This window comes from Lampris incognitus, chromosome 18 (genome assembly GCF_029633865.1).
Source record: "Lampris incognitus isolate fLamInc1 chromosome 18, fLamInc1.hap2, whole genome shotgun sequence".
NCBI classification, from domain to species: Eukaryota; Metazoa; Chordata; class Actinopteri; order Lampriformes; family Lampridae; genus Lampris; species Lampris incognitus.
The window spans coordinates 25003199-25026133 of NC_079228.1; the positions used below are offsets into that span (position 1 = coordinate 25003199).

Below are 22935 nucleotides of genomic sequence, written 5' to 3' on the forward strand. Positions count from 1 at the left end.
GATGGCTAGACGACTGGGTCAGAGCATCTCCAAAACAGCAGGTCTTGTGGGGTGTTCTTGGTATGCAGTGGTCAGTGCCTACCAAAACTGGTCCAAGGAAGGATAACTGGTGAATCAACGACAGGATATGGGTGCCCAAGGCGCATAGATGCTCGTGGGGGAGCGAAGGCTATAACATCTGGTTTGATCCCCCAGAAGAGCTACTGTAGCTCAAATTTCTGAAAAAGTTAATGCTGGCTATGACAGACAGGTGTCAGAACACACGGTGCATCACAGCTTGCTGCATATGGGGCTGCGTAGCTGCTGACCAGTCAGAGTGCCCATAATGACCACTCTCCACCACCGAAAGTGCCTACAATGGGCACGTGAGTGTCAGAACTGGACCATGGAGCAATGTTAGAAAGTGGCCTGGTCTGATGAATCGTGTTTTCTTTTACATCATGTGGATGGCCGGGTGCATGTGTGTCATTTACATGGGGAAGGGATGGCACCAGGATGCACTACAGGAAGAAGGCAAGCCGGCAGCAGCAGTGTGATGCTCTGGGCAATGTTCTGCTGGGAGACCTTGGGTCCTGGCATTCATGTGGATGTTACTATGACACGTACCACCTACCTAAACATTACTGCAGACCAGCTACACCCCTTCATGGCAATGGCATTCCCTGACGGCAGTGGCCTCTTTCAGTAGGATAATGCACCCTGCCACACTGCAAAAATTGTTCAGGAATGGTTTGAGGAACATGACAAAGAGTTCAAGTTTGTTGTCTTGGCCTTCAAACTCCCCAGATCTCAATCTGATCGAGCATCTGTGGGATGTGCTGGAAAAATAGGTCCGATCCATGGAGGCCCCACCTCCCAACTAACAAGACATAAAGGATGCTAATGTCTTGGCGCCAAATACCACAGGACACCTTCAGAGGTCTTGTGGAGTCCATGACTCGACAGATCAGAGCTGTTTTGGTGGCATGAGGGGGACCCTACACCATATGAGACAGGTGGTGGTGGTTTTAATTTTTTGGCTAATCGGTGTATACATTTTTTAATATATATATATGTGTGTTTGTGTATGTGTGTGTGTATATGTATATATGTATGTATATGTATAACTTTGTTAAAATAAAGATTGACAGCTGATGATTGATTATGGCATGAAACAGGCTTGTACTGGCTCATGAAGAATTTACTTGACTCACTGGATTATACACACACACACACACACACACACATTTATTTTATTTATTTAATCCTGTGTGAAATACACACACACACACACTTCATCAATGAGCATACTTGGATATTGTGAGTCCCTCTGCAGTCATAAAGGAGCCATTATGGTAACTGCTCTGAAAAGTCTTTCAACTAAGGAGGGACTCATAGGGAGTGCAGCTACCCTCTCAGTGCTCACACTAGTCTGACTTAAACCTCTTTCCATTCATTATGCACCACATTTCTCCAGGCTAATTACCAATTAGAGTACAAAACACACTTTACCATTCTCATTTTCCTGTTTTTTTTGTTTGTTTTTTTTTGCTATCTCATCTGACTCCTTTTATGGTTTTTTGTTCCCTCTATTACTCTTCCTACCTCTCTCCCTTGCTTCTTAGAAATATACTTCTTTTGCCATTTCCGAATGAGAGATTTGTTCTATATATGCTAACAAACAAACTGAGCAAACACATTTTTTTTTAAATATGCATATTCGATAGGAGCGACTGAAAGCTTATGAAAGCTTGGATATGTACACCTGCTTTTGTGAGGGTACCTGCAAGCTTTCTGTGCTTGCATAGAAAAAAAAAATATATATACGTATGTGTGTGTGTGTATGTTTATTTACATATATATATATGTTTGTGTACATTTGATTAAATGAATGTGTATGTGTCTGTGTGTACTTGTGTGTTTATGTGAAAATAAGGGCGCTCTTATATGCACCTGTGTGTGTGTGTGTGTGTGTGTGTGTGTGCGTTTGTGTGCGTTTGTGTGCGATGTCTTTTCACAGTCGAGCTCCTCCAAATAGTTGTTGATGCAGAGTCGTTGGACAGGGTTACTTGGCTAAGTGCTTTTTGGAGTGCCTGGCTAACGGCCTGGTGAAGGCTCCAACTGATGGAAATGAGATCACCTCAACCGCCGGAGCCTCTCGGCCACGTCTGCAGCACCACTTGGCCAGAACCGCAGTGTTCATGTTCTAGTTTCTATAGGAACAGCAGTCTAGAAAATCTAGACCTCGATATTCCCCTAAACATCTGTGTGTGCATGGCTCTGTTTTCTTATTTTACATGTGTGCATGTTTACGTCGGTAGCTAAATGTGCCTGTGTGTGTCTGCTTTTGTACGTGTGTTTGTGTGCATGTGTCTGTGTGCAAGTGTGCGTCTGATTGCTGCGAAACCATTAGAGTATCTCACTCACCAGGCAGACTCGTTGACACGTTGACCTGTGTGTAAAACCTCTTGTTGGGCAGCAGCTCAGACACTCCATTCAGGGCCTCCACAGTGAAGGTGTAGTTGGTGTTGGGCAGGAGATTGACGACGGTCACGGTCCTCTCTGTCAGGCCAATCTGCTGGGGCACGAAGCCGACACTGGGCCCACATGGCTCACACTGTGCCACCACGCACCGCCGGCATCCCACACTGTAGGTGAGATCCACCCTGCCACCCGTGTCGGATGGCGCGGACCACTCCAGTATCAGTGTTGACTGCTTCAGGGTGAAGACCAAGTCTCTAGGTGGAAAAGGGGGGCCTGGAAGACAGATAAAGCAGGAGTGATGATTATCATGGGCAAGGACATTTTCTAAGTTCAATAACTGGTTTGATGAACGGGTATTAAGAGTCATGTTTATTTAACACAAAAAATGATTTTGGTATGCAATAATATCCTTTGTGGCGGGCAGCGTAGCGGTCTATTCCGTCGCCTACCAACACTGGGATCGTCGATTTGAATCCCCATGTTACCTCCGGCTTGGTCGGGCATCCGTACAGACACAATTGGCCGTGTCTGCAGGTGGGAAACCGGATGTGGGTATGTGTCCGGGTCACTGCACTAGCGCCTCCTCTGGTCGGTCAGGGCATCTGTTCGGGGGGGAGGGGGAACTGGGGGGAATAGCGTGATCCTCCCACGCACTACATCCCCCTGGTGAAACTCCTCACTGTCGGGTGAAAAGAAGCGGCTGGTGACTCCACATGTATTGGAGGAGGCATGTGGTAGTCTGCAGCCCTCCCCGGATCGGTACAGGGGGTAGAGCAGCGACCGGGACGGCTCGGAAAATAGGGTGATTGGCCATACAATTGGGGAGAAAAAGACGGGAAAAAAGCAAAAAAAAAAAAAAAATCGTTTGGGATTTTATGAATGACATTTGCTGCAAGTTGGGAAAAAAAACCTAAGAGTGAGACAAAGAGAGCGGATGGAAAGAGAGTTCCTCTTGTTACAAACATCAAACTTTTCGGTCAAATTCATCTTTTTAACAAACTAGGTGGCTGCCACTGCAACACGTACTGCAGCAGTTATTTTACATTTTGCTGTATCATACCTCCCCTTGCTTCAGTCAAAAATACTGAATCCAGCCTGACCAGCCTCACAGCATGCTGAACTGTACCAGAATCTACATCCCTGTACTGTGTGATTCACTCATTCTTCCACCGGTCAGGCCCTAACAAAAAATGGTGGGTTGAGGCCTGATGGCAGTAATTGGGTTTAATCTGGTAAATCTATGCTGCATGTCTGTGTTACCAGGTATCCAGCCACCTCATCATGAGGATTTTTCACCTGGCACAACAGGTGGAACATTAGCATTTCTCTGGGTCCTGTGGGTCACTGCTCTTGCCTGTATTTCCTGGTACAATTCACGTTTGAGTCCAATAAAGGCAAAATAAAGAGCAAGATGGTCACTTTGGGCAAGCGTAGTCAACCAGCTGCAATCCCTGGAAAAAAAAACTTGGCTGAAATGTGGCCAAATCTAGTGACTACCGACCACTACGGGGAATAACCTTTAAAGTGCACTTGAGCAAGAGAGTTAATTCCCCAGAGCTGCAGTGAGGTGATGTCAGTGGTCAGTGATTGAATATTGTGATTCTAGTGAAACAATTTGATTTGAGAATCAATAACTACATGAATCTTAAGCAATTGGTTGCAAAAAAACAAAACAAAAAACAGTGTGCCCATCCAATGCAAACCTTCTCAAAATAGATAAAAAATATTGCCATTCCTGGGCGTCCGGGTAGCATAGCGGTCTATTCTTTTGCCTACCAACATGGGGCTCGTCGGTTCGAATCCCCGTATTACCTCTGGCTTGGTCAGGCATCTCTCCAGACACAATTAGCCGTGTCTTTAGGTGGGAAGCCATATGTGGGTATGTGTCCTGGTCACTGCACTAGCACCTCTAGTCGGTCAGGGCGCCTGTTTGGGGGGGGGGGGACTGGGGGAATAGCGTGATCTTCCCACATGCTACGTCGCGCTAGTGAAACTCCTCACTGTCAGGTGAAAAGAAGCGGCTGGTGACTCCACATGTATCGGAGGAGGCATGTGGTAGTCTACAGCCCTCCCTGGATTGGCAGAGGGGGTAGAGCAGCGACCGGGATGGCTCGGAAGAGTTGGGTAATCAGCCGGATACAACTGGGGAGAAAAGGGGGGGATTAAAAAAAAATTGCCATTCCCTAGATAATAGGGGAAAAAATTTGTATTGAACGATTCGCATGTTTTCAACAGAATATATCTACTCATATACGTATTTTCGTAATGTGTGTGTGTGTGTGGTGTTAGTGTAGATAGTGGAACCGAAAACTAAAGCACTTATGATCCTAATTCTTTTTGGAGGTGGTAGGTATTGTCTCAGAGAGTAAGGGAAAAATCCCAGAAAATTAAAATTATGCATAATTATGCAAAATATGCATTTTTCTAAAAATGGCTAAAAACCACGTTTCTCGGCATTTCAGATGATTCTGAGCATCTTTGATTTTTTCACCTATATCAAAAAAAATTTCTGGGGCTTACAAATGTTTTGGCATTATGCATAATATATGCATTTTTGCAAAAATGCACTTATGATCCTAATTTTTTGGGAGGTGGTAGGTATTGTTCCAGAGAGGACCAGAAAAATAGCAGAACATTAAAATATAATTATAATAATTATGCATAATTATGCAAAATATGCATTTTCTAAAAATGGCTAAAAACCACTTTTCTCGGCATTTCAGATGATTCTGAGCATTTGGGGGGAGCGAGCTGGAGTGGGGGGGGTTTAGGGGCAGGGGGAAGGCGGTTAGCTGGCAGGATGAAGAGGAGGGAGATTTAGACGGGTGGATAACCAAACCGCTACATTGTAGCAGGGTTCTTCTAGTTACCTCCATATTGTTGAGGCATGAGGTCTTATACGTGTATTTAAATGCCAACAGTGTATTGTGTGTTATAGTGTGACTGAATGGGCTCAGGCTGCATATCATCCAATCATAACCTGTTAAATCCCAGATTTAGCGTTTATATTAAATAACTGATATTTTTTAAAACCACTTGACCCTGATTGACCATGCCTGCTAAAAGAGATCTTCACAGGGATGTACTGGGGTATGTGGTGCTGTTTGCTTCATCTGGCAGCAGGCCAACATAAGACCTTCATTGGATTGAGATGTGGAAAGGATTAGAGATGCTGCAAAGAGACCACAAGACACTGGAAATAATACAAGGGCTTAATACAGTTTGTATAGGTCTTAAACTGATTCTGTATGTGTGTGTGTGTGTGTGTGTGTGTGTGTGTTTGTGTGTGTGCGCGCGCACACGCATGCACATATGTTGACATCAAGAGCTGTAACGCAATGACATGCATTCCCCAAATCCCTTCAGGCTGGTGATGTCTTCCAATCAAAACCTCCTTCTGCTGGATGCTTATGAGAACATGTAAACACGTAAACAAGAAGAAGAAGAGGAAGAGAGAACCCTGAATTTGTGAGCCAGGGTGACTTGATTTTTTTAATAGTGACAATGGCTGTGTGTATATGTGGAATGAGTTAGTCTATTAGCTTTTGTCAACAGCACCGTGGAAAAAAATCCACGGCTTAACAAAAATCCAATAAAGGTGTGTTGATAGGGATATACGTATGCCTTCAAGACGCTAGCATAACCATGTGACGTGACACCAGAGACAGGACGTAGTCTAACCATGTGACCTGACATCAGAGGCAGGATGTAGTATAACCATGTGACCTGACACCAGAGGCAGGACGTAGTATAACCATGTGACCTGACACCAGAGGCAGGACGTAGTCTAACCATGTGACCTGACATCAGAGGCAGGACGTAGTCTAACCATGTGACCTGACACCAGAGGCAGGACGTAGTATAACCATGTGACCTGACATCAGAGGCAGGACGTAGTATAACCATGTGACCTGACACCAGAGGCAGGTCGTAGTATAACCATGTGACCTGACATCAGAGGCAGGACGTAGTCTAACCATGTGACCTGACATCAGAGGCAGGATGTAGAATAACCATGTGACCTGACATCAGCGGCAGGACGTAATCTAACCATGTGACCTGACATCAGAGGCAGGACGCAGTCTAACCATGTGACCTGACATCAGAGGCAGGATGTAGTATAACCATGTGACCTGACATCAGAGGCAGGACGTCAGAGAAGACGTGCCAGGCACTCAAATTCTGTAAGTGGGAGCAGGATGTCACTCCTTGGATTATTATGGTAGATCCTATCTTAAACTGGGGTGACTGACTTAAAAAAAATGTCCACTATGGGCGTCCGGGTAGCATAGCGGTCTATTCTGTTGCCTACCAACACGGGGATCGCTGGTTCGAATCCCTGTGTTACCTCCGGCTCGATTGGGTATCCCTACAGTCACAATTGGCCGTGTCTGCGGGTGGGAAACCGGATGTGGGTATGTGTCCTGGTCGCGGCACTAGCGCCACCTCTGGTTGGTCGGGATGCTTGTTCGGGGGAAGGGGGAACTGGGGGGGAATAGCGGGATCGTCTCACGCGCTACATACCCCTGGCGAAACTCCTCACTGTCAGGTGCAAAGAAGCGGCTGGCGGCTCCACATGTATCGGAGGAGGCATGTGATAGCCCGCAGCCCTCCCCGGATCGGCAGAGGGGGTGCAGCAGTAACCGGGACGGCTCGGAAGAGTCGGGTAACTGGCTGGATACAATTGGGGAGAAAAAGGGGGGAGGGGGGGGGATGTCAGCTATGTTTCTCTACGTAAAGCTTCACAATGCCAAATCAATGCAAGGACAGCTAGGTTACATACTAGAAACTGACAATGCAAGGACAGCTACGTTACATACTAGAAACTGAAGTGGAATGGGGAACAAAAGTAGAATTTAGTATGCTTAATTTACATATCGAGTTATGTATAATTTGGATATTGAACTGGAGATACAGTGAATATCAAAAATCTGCATACCTTTTCAAATGGACCAGTTTTAATTCCCATCAAGGCCTGAAATGGAAATCGACTCAAATAGACTCAACTAAAACTAGAGTCAAGTCAATTTTACTTGTATACTCCAAAGTGCTTATGAACTAAAAAGGGGCACTCCAATTTACAGAAAATGACCGACTGCACCGTTGGTCAAGGCAGAGATTCTCTCATATCCTCTCATATAGTCTCTTCATCTAAAGATCCTCATGGTCAATTTGATTCTCTACAGATAATGACTGGACAAAGAACTAGAGACCCCAGATTCTTTAAACAGCACCTGTTAAATGGTAAATGGACTGCAATTTATGTAGCGCTTTTCTAGCTACAACAGCCACACAAAGCGTTTTACAATTATGCCTCACATTCACCCATTTGCACGCACACACACACACACACACACACACACACACACACACACACACACACACACAGATGGCAGTGTACACCATGCAAGGTAACAACCAGCTCATCGGGAGCACTCAGGAGGCATCTTGCTCAGGGACAGCTTGGCATTGTTGCAAGGAGGAGTTGAGGATCGAACTAGCAACCTTCCAGTTACCAGACGGCCCGCTCTACCTCCTGAGCCACTGCCGCCCCTGTTACACCAAAACTGCACAACAAATCGTACCTATTTATACTAAAGCAAAGAAGCCCGAGTAACTGAGAAGTGATTCTGACTGTTCCACATCGTTAGGGTTAAGGTTTGGAGCCACAGTGGAATAATTAGCAGTATCTGTGTCCTTAGTGGTAAATTTGAGTTATTTGCTCCAACAGGGTGAAATGTGAAGCATCGAGTGGGGATAAATTGGTATTGGCTTAGCGTTTTTATAACGAGGAAGTCGTACAATGCACTGAATCTCATCTTCCTCATTGATAATCTCTTGTGTGTTGTGGCATGTCTCACGGCAAACACTCCGTTTGACAGGCATCTCAGCCGCTAAGAGCACCGTGCATCATCCGCCATGATGTCGCTGTCTGATGTCGGGGAGTCTGCACTGTACCTGGAATCACTTTAGGTGGCTGAGAGCTTAGTCAATTTAAATCAGCTGCAAACGACAGAAAGGATAAAGGGTGCAGTGTTTCAAAAGCTGTACAACGTCATCGCACAAGACTTCCCATCACCGAATCCCCCGACTAACACGTGGCTGGCCTCGCATGTTCGCACATATTAAGCCTGAACGGGTCCATTAAAAACCATCAATTTTAGATAAGGCTCTGTGTGCCCGTGTGTGTGCGCATTTTGATAAATAAGTGAAGGTATGCTGTGCATGCTGTCAAATAGTCACAAACCACAGCTGTGCCTCGCTTCCGGACACAGTTACGTAAGCCCATTGAGCAAGCTAAGTGTAAACACACACACACACACACACACACACACACACACACACACACACACACACACACACACACACACACACACACACACACACACACACACACCAGACATGGGCACAGCTGGGCCTCAATTCATGTTTCTCTCTTCCTTCATGCCCTCTCTTACCCACCCCCTCACTACTGACATTACCTTTTTGTTTCTTGCCATCTCTTAGTCCTCCAGCTCTAAATATCTTTCAGTCAGATTCCACTTTCCTCCCTCCCCTCAGTCACTCACTTTTCCTCTGTATCCGTCTCGATGCCCCCTTCTCTCCCGTCCAACTATCTTGAACCTTTGGCTGCCTTTCCATATCTCAACCTTGCGACTAAACGTCCGCCAGCCCGTCATGGCAAATGCAAACTAGTTGTTTTCGTTGACAAAATCAAACTTAAACAAATCACACCTTAATCTCCATTCACCTCTCTCCATCTCCCGCCTGGATTCTACCCCTCTCATTTTTTCTCTGTCACTCTTGATTCAACAGCCTCTCTCTCTCCCCCTCCCTCTCTCTCTTTCAATCGCTCCCCTTCGCTGCGCAGTAGCTTAGTGGGATCTGGTGATGATCATAATTACAGGATCGATAGAGTAATTAATGTGCTGATTAGGATGCTACAAATGTTATCACATGGGGATCTGAGGACTCACTGATCAATACCGTAATTAAACTCCCCTGATCACTTTCACCATAAAACTTAGATATGACCATGCTTGCATGTGCACATGCAAACACACATGCACACACACACCTTATGATCCTAAGCTGTACTGCCCGGTGTGCTCCAGAGCTGTGGAGCACATTGTTCCTCCATCTAATTACCACGGCATATCAACGGCCTGTTCTCCATACCATAATCGATAGGGCTGCCCTGTCTGCTCTTTGTCGTATCAGCCTTGTGCTGCGTCTTTATTGGGAGGAGAACGGCACCCAGCTCTGAGAGCAAGGGTGAGGCGAGAGGGTGAGGGATAAAAAGATAATGTCACGGCAAAAGGAAACAACATTTGTTTGTGTCCGTCTGTGTGAGTGCACATGCACGCATGCATGGGTGCATGCATGCGTGCATGTTTTGAGGGCGTTGCCGTGACAGAGGGATGATGGATGAGGTAATGAAACGAAAGGATGAAACAGATAAAAGGTTTTAAAGGGGGAGACGTTATGAGCGGGAACGGTAGAGCGAGGAAGGGACAGAGTTTAGAGATGGACGGGGGGGGGGGGGCTGTCAGAGAGTGGGGTAGATTACAGGATTGTAATGGTTAGGGGGGCAGGTACACAGAGGGAGAGACAGGGGGTTGGAGGGCAGCACAAAGGGAGATAATGGATGTTTATTGTCAAGTAAAAGAGGAGGCATGGATAACATGTTCAAGGTTAAATGACATGAAGTGGGAGAATGGAGCTATGGTCTTTCTGAAGGATGCTTAACATGGAGACATGGGGAGGGGCAGAAAACAGAGGGCTGGAAGCGGGTTAATGGGGATAAAGGTTAATTGAGCTGAGGAGAAAATGGCTTCGGCGGAGGGAATGATGAATGCACAACACCACGTGAAAGTGAAATGGATGTAAAGATGACATGGGGAAGGGAATAGAGAGGGGTCAACATTAGGAGGAAACTCCATCTAAAACAAAGGCAAATACAAAACATCAAGTGGGTACAAGTCCATAAAGCCTGGGGATTTGTCTACCGTGGACTGAATTTATCCACTCTCCTTTTAAAGAAAGTATCACATTTTGCATCTGAGCCGTTAACCACTCTGTCAGAACGGGGATCACGTTCTCTTTCAAGTGGCGAATATCTCACTCTCAAACAAACCTCCACGCACAACCAGCTCTCAGCTGGACAAAAGGAGGCCACAGAACCGAGTCATGAATCTGCAATGCAGACCAAGAGATGATTTTACAGCTCAAACGCATGCACCAGAATGTGTTATTACAAAACACCCTGCAGGCCTCGGACACAGGAAAACAGTTGGCATTGATTAATTAAAAGAAAATCACCTTTAATTTGTCTTTGAGTAGGTCTTTTGGTGGGAAGATGGCGGCGTGAATTCAGGTTTGCAGCGGCCTCACCCAGTACCGGTGCGGGAAGGTGGCGGCGCGAACTTACGTTTGCGGCGGCCTCATCCAGTACCGTCCATGCAGTGTCTTTGTCTACATCTGCATCTAAGTTTGCATCTTTGTTTGATGGCTGGGACAGCTGCCACTGGATCGGCTGGGAGAGCTTGGTCTGCTGCATGCTGTGGGCCCAGGGACCACGGACCTGCCTGGAGTTGTGCCCAAAGAGGAAACAACGAGGGCGGTCTGACAGGATGCAGAAGCAGGGCAGGTTAAGCTAACTGCTAGCCCATGCAGACTGGCAGTTCCAATAACACCGAGGGCGGTCTGGCGGCGGCCTCGCCTAGCATTGACTGTGTTTTTGGTGTCGTCATGTGGAGTGCGGGGAGGTGTGTCGAAGGTGCCTGGCTGGCAGAGCTGGCGTTGGATCGGCTGGGGGAGACTGCTGTGTCTGGTGGGCCCAGGGACCACGGACCTTGCCTGGAGCTGCACCCAAGGAGGAAAGACCGAGGGTGTCTGACAGAATGCGGAAGCGGGGCAGGCTAAGCAAACTGCTAGCCCATGCACCACAGTGACATATTTTTTTGATATATTGGATATATGTGTTCTTGTAGTTTCGCTATGTGTTTTTGTCTTTGTGTTGAAATGTTGTGGGCTGGGAGAAACGATATTTCGTTTCATTTCATGTACGCAAGTGCATGAAATGACAAATAAATGTTGATCCCTGAGTAAGTACTAACACTGATCAGGAAACCAAAAAGAAAAATCAAAGTAAGCTAGATACAACTGTCATGGTCTCCACCGTAGTGGCTGTGATGGACCTCACCCAGGAACCTCCCACGAGGACCACACTTCACAACCTTTTCCAGATTCTGACCATGTCCACTGACAGGAGAGCGGCTCCCTCACTTCTAGCTTTGACTTTTGACGGCAACCATTTTAACTTGATTTAATCAAACTAATATGAATACGACACATACGAATACATATGAATTCATATTTAAGGGTCTAATTTCCACCTTAAAGAGTGCCTGGCTGGGGTAGAAAGTGATGGGGAGGTAAAAGGCTGGGTAAGAGGAGCCATAAAAATGGCGATTAGAAGAAGGTGGGAGATGGGCCGGGGCTGGATGAGACAAAGGCACAGGGGCAGGTCAGTAGGAGGGGTGATGAGGTGACAGAGGGAGGAAGGAAAGTGGATGGAGGGTGAAGGACAGGTAAACCATGAAGGGGAGGAGGTGATCTGCGGGTGTGGCATGGAGAGATAAACGCTAACAGATAGATAGCGGGTACATATTTGAAAAGGCGATGATAAATGGCAAACATGCAAAATACATCAATAACTTGTGCAGAGATGTCTCGATGCAATGATGCAGAACACAAATGATATGATAACCACATCCTAGCATGCATGTGTGTGTGTGTGTGTGGGGGGGGGGGGATAATGATGAAATGTCAGTACAAGAGAGGATGAAAACAGTTAATCACACACACATAGACACAGGTGTAAGGCGAGATTGATGAGTTAGAGAGAAAAGGGATTGCGGAGGTAAAAAAAAAAAGTTAAAATATGAATGCAGTCCCTCAAGGACAAAAGAAGGACAAACACACATGCAAGCACACATACAACATGAGAGGTATTACGTGTGCAAGGTGCAGAGGGGTTGTCCAGGGGCGTTCTGAAGTGGTCTTCTTTACAAAGACACACCATGGAGCCCTCGTCCTCCGCCACGCTGTTATCCGGGCAAGGAAAACACTCCTGTTGTCTGGATGACATCTTGTAGGAGCCAGAGGGACATGCTGCAAAAAAGAAGACAGCATCAGGACATCAGATTTATTGATAGTAAGAAAAAGTTCAAGTTAAAGTTCAACTTCATTGTCATGTGCAGAACACAATGAAATTCTTGTGCTCTGGCTCTCTGCCCTAACACAAAGGACACAAAGGACACACCATCCCCTCAAAAACAAATACACGGTTCACGATAACACAACGATGTGAGGTGCATATGGGTGTGTGGAAAGAAACTATTACCGAGACGGGTGGTGTGTGAGTTGATGCTCCGGTAACATTTTTTAGATGAAAGGCACGAGAACAGAACATGAGCGGGGTCAAACTCCCCCCCCCCTTTTCTTCCAATCGTACTTGGCCAATTACCCCATGAGCCATCCTGGTCGCTGCTCCAACCCCCTGCCGATCTGGGAGGGCTGCAGACTACCACATGCCTCCTCTGATACATGCGGAGTCGCCAGCCGTTTCTTTTCACCTGACAGTGAGGAGTTTCACCAGGGGGACGTAGCACGTGGGAGGATCACGCTATTCCCCCCAGTTCCCCTTCCCCCCCGAACAGGCGACCTGACTGACCAGAGGAGGCGCTAGTGCAGCAACATGGACACATACCCACATCCAGCTTCCTACCCACAGACACAGCCAACACTGTAGGGACACCTGACCAAGCCGGAGGTAACACGGGGATTCGAACCGGCGAGCCCCATGTTGGTAGGCACCGGAATAGACCGCCACGCCACCTGAATACCCCTAGCATGGTCAAACTTGACCGAATATGTCCATCTCAGCAGGAAAATCCCACTGACGAAAAGAGATCTGATCACTTATTTCATAGATTAAGAGATAGAAGGAAAAAAAATGTGTATTTTGGACGAAGAAGATAACGATAACTTAAGCAACACTTTCAGTTCTGTACGTGGAAACGCTGGTTTTTAGGATAGCATAGCACCTTAAGAAGCTTAAAAAATAAAACCTTGAAAATATCTTTCACTCTTCAGAGGGGAATAAACGTACCAATATGATTCAATCAAACATGCAGAATAGACGACAATTAATTAGAGATTAAGCAAAAGCGTCTTTGACTTGATCCGTCTGACAAATAGCACTGACACGTCACTTATAACCTCTGGTAGAGGAGCTGGGATTCAACCAGCTAGTTTAAAAACAACAGACGCCAAATGAAATCTGCAGGGAGGTGGTCCCAATGCTTCTGCTGCTGTTTTACTGGAGAGAGAGAGCAAGAGAGAGAGAGAGAGAGCAAGAGAGAGAGGGAGAGAGAGAGAGAGAGAGAGAGAGAGAGAGAGAGAGAGAGAGAGAGATGGAGAGAAGGGATGGAGGAAGGAATAAGAAGGGAAGGTGAGAATGTGTGAGACGGTGATAAGCATCCATGACCCCAACATGCGCAGCACACTAGGATACACACCACTCAATAGAGCTCCATCAAGTTATGCATGACAACACATACACACACACACACACACGCACACACACATACACACACTCAGAGAGACACACGTAGAAAAAGATGGGTTATTTTACACTCTCTCTCTCTGCGGTTTCATTTTCTGCTTGCCATGTCTTTGTAGCGGGTGATAATGGGTGTGAAATCAAGCGGCCAAGCTAGCGAGCGCTCCTCTGCTCTCTTCTGAGACTGCATTTTAAACAGCGGGTCTACATTAACAGCTCTGCTATGCCCTTTCTAGCTCTCTCTTTTCTCTTTTTCTGTTCTCGGAATGCCTTCCCATCTCTCTTCCCCCACCTCCATCTTCTCTCTTCTTACCCTCACCCATCTCCTCTCTCCCTCTCTCTCTCTCCCCCATTTGCACTAGTCCCCTTTCAGCACACCTCCCTCCATCTCAGTGTAAAAAAAAAAAAAAAAAAATCACCAACACCGACTCCAACAGCCCTGTGCTCCTTGCTGACTGGTGTGGGTGACCACATCTAAGTGGCTAAATGGGGCTCTGTGCAGAGACAATGGATGCTGGGGTGCCTCGACTGTGTCTGGCTTTCAGTGAACCTGGACCTCAGTCAGTTACCCAGATGTGAGACGAGACTAGACAGGCTGAATGTGCAGGCATACACATACACACAGAAAAAAGTGCAAAGGCACACAACAATGTGCACTTGTAAAAGTGCCGGCACCTTAGGCAGTTACGGAGACATGTACATTAACGCGAGTCTCTCTTTTTGTTGTTTTCTAGTTGTTGTTTTTTTTCCTCTCTCCTGTCGCAGGGAAATATTTACTCAACAACAGACAGACAGACAGACAGACAGACACACACACACACACACACACACACACACACACACACACACAAAGGACCAGTCGTCACACACAGATTTACCCCTCCCCCCCATAACCCTGACCAGGGACACACACACGCACACACACACACACATACAAAGGACCAGTCGTCACACACAGACCCCCCCCCCACACCACCATAATATTGACCACGGAGAATCCTTGAGTGTGGTTGAGCACCCGTCCCCGATTGTATTGCATTTTTCTGTGTTTGTTCTGTGTGTGTGCGTGTGTGTATGTGTGTGTCTGTGAGCGGTGTATCAGCGGCTTTAAGAACCTTGTAATCGACTTTCTAATGTCTGTCATTACACAGAGAAAAGCCTCTCCCTTTTCAGCTCACGGCACAGCCAAGCACGGCAGCAGAACAGAAACACACACCCTGTCAAACAATGCAGCGGCAGACTCTTTGTTCCTGCGCGTGCTACCAATTCCCGTCTCGCGCCACGCCATGAATATCATGCGTGAATAGCACCGAAATCAAGGTAAAATTATGCATACATCTATGAGAACAGAAATGGGCACCCACATTTGCTACCCATAATGCTTAAAAGCAGGCGAGCCAGAACCAAGGCTGGCTGAGCCTCTTGAGTTATCTCCTCAATTCAGTGTGGATGCACATTCTGCCAACCCACCTTGAAAATGTGTGTCTAATGATGGAGGGGTGGGGGGGTTATCAAGCCAATATGTGCAGACCAGATAACAAAGGAGTTGGCTTCACTTGCTGCTCATCATTCTCCACAGCGAGTGCTGCCAGCTGCCACTTCTGAGCAAGGTCACGTCACTCAAAATGGGCAAGCAGCTGTCTGCCAGTGGGGGGAAGGCCGACTCTCTAAACGGCATCCAGCGGGGGAGAACAAGGGAGAGGAGACCACTCCAGTCATCTCATGGCACAATTCCTTTCTCCCTCCTCTGTTTATTTGATTGCTAAGGTAAATTAATTGAAGTGAAAATTAAAGAGAAGAGAAACAGAAAGAAGAGAGGAGAGATTTTTAGTGGGCAGAGACGGTGGACGGCGAGGCAGAAGGAGAGATCTGCCAGGACAGCTGGCAAACCAGCTGATCAATTTGTCCCGTCTGCAGGCTGGGAGTCTTGATTAAATGGAACATGGTGGCGCATGCACACACAGGAACAGGCGCACACAGGCGCGCGCACACACACACATAAACCCTTCAGTAATAATATAGATATGCGGCAGGGGAAGGAAGAGACACAAGGAAAGACAGGAAACAAACAGGAGACAAATAGCTCCACCCTTAAGAGAAAAACAAAACAGAACTCGAAATTCCATGTGTACCATGGAATAACATTTGTACCACATGTAATAAGACGTGCAGCCATGTTGGTTCATGTCATCACATGTGCAGCACATGTTCTGTGCACATCCTCATGAATAATTTCAAGGTGCTGCACGTGAACTTCACATACTAAACCATGAAAACATTTGAAACCCATGTGTCCCATAAACACCTGTGTTCCCCGTGATGGCCATCTGGTTTCACCATGTTTATCATGAGTTTCTGAGGGGAAACAGACAGACAGGTGATGAGAGAGCAAAAGACGAAGGGATGAGAAAGATGGAAAAACATGGGCTACATACGAAAAGGAAGGATGCAAAGAAGGAAAGCACATGGGTTGATGAAAAAAATCCATTCACAGGGCACGAGTGAAGCTGAGAACAGGGGGGGACATATGAAGTAACAGCAATATCCAGTTAGAGGCCAGGGGTGGGAGTCACTGCTGACAGAGGAGCAGCAGTCTCATGTTTTAGTAGAGTGACAAGCTGAGAGGGACATATAGAGGTCATTGACACTCACACACACACACACACACACACACACACACACACACACACACACACACACACACACACACTGACATATCAAACACACCCAGTCATGCATTTCCTCTCCAACAGACACGCTCAGGACAACATACTCAGTCATGCTGACAGGTGTTGCATACACGCTGCCTACCACTTCTTGCTGGCAGGCGTGCAGAGAGAGAGAGACAGTCCTGCAGAGGGACAGCCAGACAGACAGATGTTCTGTCGATCCCAGAGGAAATTTAGCAGTCACAGAACACCAGACAGACTCATCTGCTGAAGTCCAATCAAATTAGTGAAAAATGAGAAGCGATTGATCAAAACGACGCTTTAAACCGTAACAAGAACAGTGAATAATCACCACCTAAACGACACCAGGCTGACGAACGTCCAAGCCACCGAGCAAAGCCAAATAGCCTCAGTGGGTATTGTCTTTGCTTAAGAGATCTGTCGTGGCAATTATTTAATTCTGCTCTGACAATAAATGGGGAGTGAGACAAAATCTCTTACAGTATTGCCACACTATAATAATGCTTGCTCGCATGACACACGACGCCAGGCCGTTCCTCCATTTACTTTGTACAGACTGCTAGACCCAGCGAGTTTCTCATACATTTGTCTACTAGCAGCTAACAGTTAACAGTAGGCATTTAAATGGTAAAATAGTAAATTGACTGCATTTATATAGTGTCCTTCTGGTCTACCACCCACTCAAACGCTTTACAGTGTACGCCTCACATTCACACACAGATTCATACACTGATGGTCGAGGCTGCCATGCAAGGTGCCAACCTGCTCATCAGGAGCAGCTAAGGGTTCAGTGTCTTGCTCGAGGGCACTTCTACATGCTCTCTGGAAAAGCCGGGGATCGAACCAGTGACCTTCCGATTACTAGACGACTCACTCTACCTCTTGAACCCTCCATCCATCCATTATCCAAGCTGCTTAACCTGCTCTCAGGGTCGCAGGGATGCTGGAGCCTATCTTAGCAGTCACTGGGCGGCAGGCAGGGAGACACCCTGGACAGGCCGCCACAGGGCTGACACACACACACACACACACACACACACACACACACACACACACACACACACACACACACACACACACACACACTCACACCTAGGCCCAATTTAGTATGGCTGAGTCACCTGACCAACATGTCTTTGGACTGTGGGAGGAAACCGGCACACCTGGAGGAAACCCACGCATACACGGGGGGAACATGCAAACTCCACACAGAGGATGACCCCCAAGGTTGGACTACCCTGGGGCTCAAAACACGGTGGCACTTATGATGTTGGAGGAAATACCAAAAGATACCATGCACACAAATCATCACATCTGTATTCAACCATGCTTAGAACAAGCTGCACAGCCCTCTCATAGAGCAGTCCACTCCATCCCAGTCTGCGTGAGTCCTGTCACTGAAGCCTGCCCTTTCTCCAGCCTAGCGGAGCCATGCTGCCGCATTATTTGTTCACATGGAGAAGGCGATTTAAAAAACTGCCTTTGTTTTGTTACACATGAAATTTAAGCATCTATCTAAGCAATATAGACCCAAGTAAACATGGTGCAGGTCACACATGCCTGTGCACACAGGTCATATGATCATGAAATTGCCTTCATAGATCCCCACTTTATAGTTTTCCTTTCTCCCCTATTCTCCTCTCTCCCTCGCTTTACTCTAACCTCAGACATGCACATTAATAAATCATGAAGGACTTAATACCATAAATGTGGGCAATCAATTGTTTCTCTGACAGCACATATTAATGAATATTAATAGGACTAAAGAGGGTTTGGTTCAGATGCTTAGAAACACACACACACACACACACACACACACACACACACACACACACACACACACACACACACACACACACACACACACACACACACACACACACACACAGAAAACAAATAGACTAAATGGCTGCAATTATCTGTGGACTGAATTTTTGTCCTGTCTTGGTCTGAAATGTCAGGTTGCATTTGCTATGGCGAGGGTGTGGGACATGTGGGGCATGTGTTTAGAGGGAAAAAAGCAAGCGATAAATAGCAGGACAAAAAAAAAAGAGAGAGAGAGAGACCAAAGAAGGTAGACAGCAAGAGAGTGCGCAGAACAAAGAAGGGTAGGAAGGATAGACAGGAGAAAGACAGGAAGCGATTACAGCAGGTGGAAATCAATAATTCAAAAAGCTCTAATTCAAATCGGTGCCCTCTGTGTGGCTGATGCTGATTCTGATGCTAATTCTTTGAGATGGTAGGCAGCTCTTACATCCACAAAATGAATTCTCATTAGCTTCTGACACAGAGAGAGCTGATCTAAAGGTTTCTCTGACACTCTCCTTCTCTCCCTCTCTCACACACACACACACACACACACACACACACACACACACACACACACACACACACGGGTCAGACAGGTGGGCGGTATGAAGGAAAATGACTGATGGGTACATTCAAAATATTTCCGGTTGGGTCATGGATTATAATGGCGTGGAAAAATGAGGGAGAATGTGGGACATGTATTAGTGTAACATACTGCATTAAACCAGACCAAACTGGACAAAACCAGCCCGGACTACATTTGAGCAAAACAACATTGAGATACTTACGACCACGAGCTGAAATATAGTTTGAATTAAACAGGTTTCTGTTATAGAATGGAGGACTCTAGTTAATTACAGCCAACTGTAGAGAAAACTGGGTCATATCTGGTAATCAGAGAGAGAGAGAGAGAGAGAGAGAGAGAGAGAGAGAGAGAGAGAGAGAGTTGATAGTCTGCACCTCACAGAAGCACAACCAATGAACACCAGGGCATTTGTGATTTCCATTATCATGGTGACTGTAGCTTGCTCCAAGTAGCTAGCTGTGCACACCAGCGGCAATACACTAGGACCTCCACTTGGCTGTGGTGTTAAACTAAGTGAGGGGCCAGCTCTCTGGAGCCAGTGACAAGAGGGATGTCTACCCTTAAGTGCATGAAGACTGGAACGGCGAAGAAGATGGAAGATCCACAACAGTTAGGAGGACAACAGCTTCAACGGCAGAACCAGTCAAGTGTGTGGCAGTGGCACACAGTGGGGCAACTCTAGATGCTAAGTGAGATCTGGTCAGCCACCTTGGAAAGGATCGAGCCCCTACTTGGTATTTTTGCCCATAGTCAAACATAGCATGAACCACAATACAGCACAGACAGCAATCAGCTGCCTCACTGGGCCCCCTGCGTTGAGCAACTGACCTGGTGACTAGATCCATATATGATGGTGCAATTGTCCCAAACCCTGTTGGGAGAACAAAGACTGATGCCAGTGGCTTGAAAGCCAGGAAGAAGCTGCTCAGGATATCAACATGGAATGTGAGAACATGTATGCAGAGAAATTAACAATATGAAACTGGCCATCTTAGGCCTGAGTTAAACCGAATGGACAGGTAGTGGCATTACCAGGGAGAATGACAAGTCCTTAATATACTCAGGTGGCGTTGAACATCAGAGGAACTGCAATCATGATGACAAAGGAAGTTGAGAACTGTATGTCGGGATTTTGGCCAGAGTCTGACAGGATACTGATGATGAAGATCCAAGAAACACCATTTAACTTCTGTATTATATAGGTGTACGCACCAACTACAGACCATAGTCATAAAGAGGTGGAAAAATTTTACAATGATCTAAAAGAGACACTTAAATATGCTAAGTCAGGAGAAGTGATAATACTGCTGGGTGAAATGAATGCCAAGGTGGGAGAGGCTGCAGAGTACCCAACTACAGGAAAACATGGGCCGGGCACGAGAAATGACAGAGGCCAGAGATTGACTGAATTCTGTGCAGAACATGAATTGATCATTTTGAACTTCAAGTTTGAGCACCATCCGAGGAATTTATATACATGGGCAAGCCCAGGAGGACTTACAAAGAACCAGATTGACTACATCATGGTTGGCAAAGGACACCAAAATGCAGTTAGAGATATCAAGACCTTCCCTGGAGCTGACGTTGGATCAGACCACAACCCAGTGGTTATGAAGATGCAGATGAAGCTAAAATGTCTAGCTAAATAAGAAGTAGGAGACAGATTAGACTATAGTGCTCTGAGAGATCCAAAAAGCCAAGAGAAATATAACATTGAATTACAAACTAGAATTATATTACTCTCAATGAGCTAAGTTCAAACATCTGAGTAACTAGAGACATAATGGAACAACATGAAGAATGCACTGAACGAATGAGTAAAGACTGCAACACCAAAGATGAGAAAGAAAGCAAAAAGACCATAGATGACAGAAGAGATACTTGAGCAGATGAGAGGAGGGAAGCAAAATCATAAGATGGAGACCAGTATAACCTCCTAAATAGCATCATCACCCAACGATGCCAAGAAGAGAAAGAAAAATGGTGGAGCCACAGATGTGAAGAAATTCCATTCCATTATCCAGACCACTTATACCTCCTCTCAGGGTCACAGGGATGCAGGAGCCTATCCCAGCTGTCATTGGGTGGCAGGCGGGGAGACACCCTGGACAGGCCACCAGGCTATCTAAAATAAGAGTGTCAACATCAGGAAATGCATGACGGAATAAGAGAAGCTACAGGACAGAAGAAGATTGGTCAGAACAGTGAATGTATCAAAGATAAGAATGGAAAGATGCATTCTGAAGAGAAATCAAAAGAAGATAGCAAGAATATGTTGGAGTTTTATAACGACGATCAAGAAGACGACTTTGATACTGACACAAGCAAAGACGGGTATGAATTCACAATGTCGGTGTTGTGTCTGCCAGTAGGTGGCATAATATACCTAAGAATAGCTTTAGAAAAATAGACAGAGAGCAGAGAAGGTAGCATGGTAGAAAAGAGTTGAAGCAGTGTGCAGAGTGTGTTAGATTTGTTAACAAAGCTGGTTCAAAGGAGTTCTTGCCTGGTTGATTATTACTACTTCACTTCTACCACTACGCATAACAAAAGGCGACCATGTCTATACCCACGCCTGCACCAATCCTGTCCTACTGTGGGGAACCGTCTATTCTATTCGTTATAAGGCGAAAAATTACTAAGAATTGCTTGTTAGCCATACATACTACTGGCAATTCCTGGCAGGATGTTAGAAGATGTGCACTGCTCATTCATGCCCTCGGCACAGAAAGACAACGCTTGTTCTAAACCGTATCGAACACAGGCTGTGCGTATGATGAAGCCATGGCAGCTTTGGAGGTACAGTTTATGCCAAAAGTAAATACTATCGTGGCTCACCATCAATTCAGATGAGACTATACCTCAGCATCTGGCAGTGCTAAGGGAATTTGTGGCTATATGTGCTTATGCTTCAATGGAAAATGAGATGCTGAGGGATCAGCTCATTGAAAAGGCTTATACACCGGCGGTGTGTGAGAAAGATTCTGCCATTTAACTTGCATGTCAGGTGGGGCATGCCCTACAAGCTGCCAGTGTGCTGACTGTTGGTGCCACTGTACACATGTTTGGGCAGCAGAAGCTGCATCAATGGAGAGAAAACAGACACCAGCCTGACTCTGCTAAAAACAGACCGACCAAGAGCACACAGTGCACCTGCTACAGATGTGGATCAGCGACGAATCTGGCTAATGCAACCGAATGACCAGCATCTAAAGCAAAATGCAACATATGTGATTAAGGCTGGACATTTTTCAAAGATTTGCTGCTCAGCTAAACAGGTTAGGGAGGTTGTGACTGAAGTAGTTGTACTGATGATGAGCTCAGATCATGCTAATGCTATTGACAGGATACAATGCAAAGTGCACATTGAAACTGCTTCAGGTGAGGCTACAGACTATGAATTTCTGGTGGATACTGGCTCCTCAGTCTCCACGATACCAGAGCTTTTGTGTAAGCAATATTTCTCTGGATGGTTAAGCTGGTCACCTACTTAAGGGAAACCATCCCGGTGCTCAGATGTTTACAAACCACCATTTTCCCTTGACTTCACTACTGCTCCCGTTTCCCTCAACATGGTTCGAGGGGGCTCTGCTCTGCTGGGGATGTACTTGTTTAGAGCTTTGAAATGGACACCAAGTCATAAACTCAACCCTGCTTCGCCTACCACACCTGTGATGGAAACAAAGACTGATCCCTGTTCAGTTGGCTGTGTCAGGATTCATGCACAAAGTAAAGTTTCGTGAGGACACTGTACTAGT

The 22935-nt window shown here is 46.3% G+C and overlaps 1 protein-coding gene across 3 annotated transcripts in view; it reads right to left on the bottom strand.

The window, feature by feature from the left end:
* LOC130128731 (ephrin type-A receptor 7) overlaps window positions 1-22935 on the bottom strand; it is a 181221-nt gene that overhangs the window by 69187 nt on the left and 89099 nt on the right. For all 3 annotated transcript variants that reach the window (XM_056298435.1, XM_056298434.1, XM_056298433.1), the window contains exons 3-4: window positions 12484-12639; window positions 2407-2736 (exon numbers count right to left, since the gene is read on the bottom strand). In XM_056298435.1, coding sequence (XP_056154410.1) covers window positions 2407-2736; window positions 12484-12639 — 486 coding nt within the window. The remainder of the gene's footprint in view (window positions 1-2406; window positions 2737-12483; window positions 12640-22935) is intronic.